General features: G+C 38.3%; 1 protein-coding gene across 1 annotated transcript in view; it reads right to left on the bottom strand.

Annotated features, from left to right (window-relative positions):
* LOC139122531 (uncharacterized) overlaps positions 1-6,000 on the bottom strand; it is a 48,950-nt gene continuing 42,950 nt past the window's right edge. The window contains exons 23-24 of the mRNA XM_070687997.1: positions 3,159-3,234; positions 1-1,467 (exon numbers count right to left, since the gene is read on the bottom strand). Of these exons, the coding sequence (XP_070544098.1) occupies positions 1,219-1,467; positions 3,159-3,234 (325 nt within the window). The 3' untranslated portion in view covers positions 1-1,218. The remainder of the gene's footprint in view (positions 1,468-3,158; positions 3,235-6,000) is intronic.

Here is a 6,000-nt window from a genome sequence, read left to right as displayed (position 1 = left end):
AGTGCTTAGTTCATTTTGCTTCATCAGCTACATTCGAGCTGATTGTTCTCTGCGACATTGTGGATCTCAATTAATAAAATTGAATTTAAATGACGTAATATATAACTTTCTAGTCTTTTTGCAGCGATTTCCCGAATACAGTACATAAGGCTTTGCCTGTTGAAGGGGTTTTAAATGTATCAGCATTGAAATACGTGCGCAATAGGTGCTCTAACTCTCATTAAATTCGAAAGTTATAAAAATCACAAGGTGTGTTGTTGTTACGAGAAAACGACTTTGAGGCGCACAATGGCTATTTTACATTGTAACCTCCTTTACAAAATAAGAGTTATAAAGGAATTGATAAAATAGGTAGGTCCTAAGAACAAGAAGACCTACGTAAGAAGCGGATATTTATATACATGACCCTGAAAACAATAATGGATCGACGAGACGAAGGCAGTTATTTGTTTTACATCTAATCAATAAGAGCTATCTTCTTTGTCTTGACTTGTTGAGCACTGAAGCTCCATACGATGTAACATTTGATTGATATTTCTCTGGCCTGTTTGTGAGAGAAACTTCACGTACACGTCATGGATTTTGTTGAAATACCTAAATTTTAACAAACTTGTCGACTTTTGTATGTAGGTTTGCAATGTCTAATGTTACCGTTGACTGAATTTTTTTCTCTTGAGTATAATTTACTACTTCAGCTAGCTTTGGCTCGGTGGGTGAAGAAAATGCACAAGTCTTCCCGAAGATATAACGACAATTGCATAAAAAAAGAAAGGCAAAAATGTTTCTACCTAGACTAAATATCTGAAAAACGTGTCATGAAACGCATCAAAATGACCAACAGCGTCACAAGGTGATATTCAATCTGATGTTGTGACAAACGTAAAACAACAACAACAAAAACAAAAACAAAATTATACATAAAAATGATGCAATGAAACTCGATGTGTAAAAACGGTGTTCAGATTGAGACGATGTACTCTTTTCGCTTTCAAATATCCGACTCTTCAGGAATGCACACTTAATTCCACTCGTTTTTGTTCTCCAGTCATTTGAATATTTTGGTACCCAGCAAGGATGCAACAAATGAAAAAATCATCATATCTGGCCAAGCTTGTCCCCAAACACAAATGGTGCATTCCAATTTTTAATTTGACGACGGGAACGAATGACCGAGGCTGACACCGACGTATTGTACTGGAGACAACAACCACCATGAACTCATGTCGTAGCACTGCTCTTGTCAGTAGAATTGATACTTCCAAACGCAGGATAAGCGTACGCTCCAGAAAAGCGATCTTTCGTTTCTCTGTCTCCAGACTCGACAGTGCGCGACTTTGAGTCTTTCTGACTGCAGTACAGGTATCTTACGATCGAAGCCACAAGTTCGATGAATTCAGCCACCGTGATTACAGATAGACCAATGTACAGTCCTAAAGTTCCACCGATGTCACTCAGGAAATCTTCAATCTGTAAAATATAGTACTGTCAGGAAATGTGTACAGATATCATTTGAATTCGAAATGTTTTTTTTCAAATTCCGTCATTTTTGGAGTTATTGGGATATTTCTTCAACGAAATAATTCAAAATCTAACCATAAAATAGTCACAAATACTTCCGCCGATCCTGGCGTTGATTTTGTTTTCCGGTGAAACTTATTCAACCTCTACCTTCCCAGACTGAAAGAGCCGTCGCTCGAGGGCGCTCTCATACGCTTCCCAAGAGCTGGAGCTCGCCCGAGCGATGGGTCTTTCAGTATACTACCTTCCCAGCACTTTCAACCGTGAAAACCGTATTACAACAACCGTTTACGGTAGCATTTGAAGCATACTGCCTCTATCACAGTCTCCCGACAGTTCAGTCACGTTTGTCAGGACACAAGTAAAGAGGTTAAAACGTGGCGTCAACGTAAAATGAAAAAGCCGAACAGCGATCCCACCTTCAGAAAGTTAATGGACAACAGCTGTACACACACACTGACACACACACACACAGAACTTTTGTTCGTTTTTAAGCTTATTTCAGCCTCTCCGGTCGCTACGCAGCTTTTTTTGAAAAAGATAAATTTATTCCAACAAAGTGGCAAATCGACATAATATAAGTGTGAATGTGTCAAGCTTTTGAACAAAATTAAAATGCAACTTGTCTGAAAAAATAATCAGTCATAAATGCATTCATGGCGCATCCTTCTCCTTCAAGTCTTACAAGGCTTGAAAACTTTGTGATAAAATCCTCAGCTTTGTTCATCATCTTAGAAGTGAAATATAATGTATTCATCCATGAGGAAAGATAACATTTTAATTGCATAACATAGGGTTGAAGGGAAACTTAATCCCATCAAGAGTAGTCGAATTTCTAATATTCCAAACTATGTATTTTTGAGTGGGCATCAGTAAATTTGTTGATTTTTTCACTCCAATAAGGTTGACGGTAAATTCACGTAATGCACGTCGAGACAGAAACAGATTTTCCAATCAGTTGATTGAAACCAACGTTGCATATGAACAATTATTTGGGGTTTATGCTGTGACAAAATGCATTTAGTTAAGGCAATATGCGCATCGAAAATGAACGATTTAAACTTTTGCTCAAACTTTCCTCATGACGAAACTTTCAACCATTCTCTTTCGAAATCAAAAATAAAAATCGGGGGTCACAGTGCAAATTTTGGTACCAAGATTTACTGATATTTGAAATTCAAAATGGCCGCCACCCGTGTGTTAACTCTGTGGGGATAAATACAATTGTCGAATATTCGAAACACTAGAGCCTAAGCTCGAAAGAGCTTTAAAATGAGCCCCCACACAAGTGGTGAATCAGAAAAGAATTATCAAAGTTTGAGAATCCGAATTGCTGTTCCTGAGGCGTGTTCTACTATAGTATGCAATTAGCTAGTGAAAAAGTTGTCAACGCTGAGTGATTATTGATACCTCTTTTCCAGTGTAACAGTGATAAGAATATTATTGATGTAAAGGGTATTACGAGCTTAACATTTCCGTGGAAGCTGAAAAGCAATGAAACCATATCGATATTGTCGACTAAAAATTTAATATTCTTAGTTTCCTTTCCTTTCCTATCTTCTTTCACCTTAGTGGGTTTTTTTTTGTAATCGAGCGACATTAAAAACAAAATGTTTGAAATGGTGAAAACCTGTTCTTACCTCATAAGCCGGCAACTCAATCGTACTTTCAACAGTCAGTTCTTCAAAGTAAACTTCAAGTTGGGCAAGATTGAGGCTAATCGATGGAAAAAGAAATTCTGCTTATCAATAGATACACTTAAAGTGATATTTGCACTAGACTGCAGCTTTGTCGCGACAGTCTCGGCTATGTCAGGTATCAAGCATATTCTTGAAACCTAACACATATCCACATCATCAAACAAAAGGTGAACGCCTCGCATTTGAAAGACTTCAACTTTTGCTCGACCTTTCCATAAGGGGATTTTCAAGATTTAAAGTCAGGGGTCATCTTGTAAAATTTGGAACAGAGATACAAATAACGCAACATTTACCGATACTTGAAATTTTAAAATGGCCGCCATCCCTGCGTTAACTCTATGTGGAAAAATAATTTTCAGTTTTCACAAAATAAAGCCGGTGAGTACTTTATATATTCTAAGAATGTCAAAATAAGACATCAGAAGTGTTAGACCAAAACAAGTGTTGTACAAGTTTGCGAGTCCGAAAATTTGTCCCCGAGGCGCACTTGACCATTTACAATTATACATTGCAAGCTTCGTAGTTCATTGCATCCATCGACTGAGCTCGACCTGCTGTAAACCATGAAAGTCGGCCAAATCTACTGACGGATAATCTGAGTGGTCGAAGGCTGCTTCGACGCAATGCACGTGTTGAAGCAGACGTGCACATCAACGACAACTGTTTAAAAAGAACATTTGTTTTCATTTCAACAGTACAAATTGAAAGACATCTCTCGTTGGTTTGCTAAATTACCCTCTAAAATTAAAATTTGAAGTTTTGCTCACATCATGTTTCAAGCATAGGAACTTTAAACAATTCTTTTTCGTGATCACAAGTTAAGTGAAAATTTAAGTGTCATAATTTGAAGATTTTTAAGAGAGTAACAATTATCCGAATCTGAAATTTGATATGACGACCGACGTTCCTGTCGTATTATATAAGTAAGCACAATTTTTATCATTTTCTGAGAAACCAAACACTTGGGAAAGTTTCCAAATGATTCAACACGAGCCGCAGACAATAAAATACTTTTAGATGTCGGAATGTTCAACATCCCAGTGCACAATCCTGACACACACTGCTTTGATTTGATCTACTTTAAAAAAAATTCAGATTCAGATTTATTATGAAGCTGCACGCACGTGACATGAGAATCTTCTACTAAAATTTGTAGCTTATAGTCTATACCGTCATCTTTCTACAAGTGTTCACCACCACCCCGTTGGTTGCATTTTCGTAGTTCTATAAGGCGTGGTTTCCGGAAACGTCCTCGAAATTTTTTGACAAATATTTATCTTTGCAGTTTAATTTGAGATAATGACGTCATCCGCCAATATCCCTGTTGATAATTGGCGCTTGACCGTCAGTGACCCTAATCATGCAAGGTTCATTGACCGATAGACACTCGAAACACCTGCCCTGCTATCGTTATCAAAGCTGAATATTGCTAAAATGCAATCCTTAAACAACAGACTATAATCCATTTATTTGTAATTCTGATTAGATTGTGTTTACTTCCTTTCAGTAATTAATGGCAGAGAGGGCGCAAGGTGTCACAAAGTGCCGCATTGGCGCTCCCTGCATTCTTTCACTGATACGTGATACAATGGATAATGTATGTTGTAATGACCTATAATTTCATTGAGAAAATTTCCTACCAGTGCTTATAGACGGCCAACTGGTTCCATACTCGGCTGACTCAAACCGATAAGCATGATTAAGGCCCAATTAAATCCTTTGCTTTGCGTGCACACACTCCTATGTTTGTCATGAGAACAACAACAGCAACAACAACAACACGTTTGTATAGTACTTCACCGCGTAGCCTTTCTGCCTATAAGTCTTTGTTTACAAGTTGTGTAATACGCTTGTAGAATTTCCCACTGTAGTGTAATTTATTGAATTTCTGCTTTGGTTCTTGAATGGGCACCCCTATTACTTTGACAATAAATAAATAAAAATAGCCTTTGTAAACTTTTGTGTCTGTACTTTTAAAGTGCTTACCCGATTACCTTTCATCATTTTGAGTGGACGTTAAATCGTGATATAGTATTTAATTACTCTAGTCTAATGAAGTATGGAGAGTACTGAACCCCTCTTCCTGTATGTAATTTTTGGTGTCTTCGAAAGTTGGACGGGGCCAAACGGACGCGGACCCAAATTCAACCAAATCGACCCAAACGGACCAGTTTAAGTAACAAACGATCTCAGACTGACCCAAGTGTGGGCTTTCTTGGTCGAGAGCAACACATAACAGAGCCAAAGTGACCAACAGCCGAAGCAGAAGGCCGTTAGGACGCTGACATTATCTTTGATCTGGGCGCGACAGGGCGCGGTCAGCGCATCCATAATTTCGAGTATGCCCAATGTGCAAATTTTCAATGATCAAGCCTTTTTTTTGTAGCCTAGATTCCTATTCCGTCCGCTTGCCTCCGTACCTCCGATCCATGGGAGGTACGGAGGCAAGCGGAAGGAATAGGAATCTAGGCTACTTTTTTTGTGACCCCCGCCTCCACCCCACACACATGCCAGTCTGTCCGTCCGTCGACTGTCTGTCTGTCACAGTCAGTCTGTCTGTATGCCAGTCAGTTACAGATTTTTACATCAGATTCTTGTTGTAGAATTCCAAAATTACACTATCAAAAATTGACAAATGTGTCTTGTATACTCTATGACTCATTTTTCTGTGAAGTGAATATTGGGGCAGCTTTGCAGTAAATCGTTTATAAATGAAAATATCTCTATTTGGTGTATTAATGTTTGATAAGACAACCCTTAGAATTAGGAAATGGCAAGCCTC

The sequence above is a fragment of the Ptychodera flava genome, chromosome 22, assembly GCF_041260155.1.
Source record: "Ptychodera flava strain L36383 chromosome 22, AS_Pfla_20210202, whole genome shotgun sequence".
NCBI classification, from domain to species: Eukaryota; Metazoa; Hemichordata; class Enteropneusta; family Ptychoderidae; genus Ptychodera; species Ptychodera flava.
This window is presented reverse-complemented; position numbering and strand designations above follow the sequence as displayed.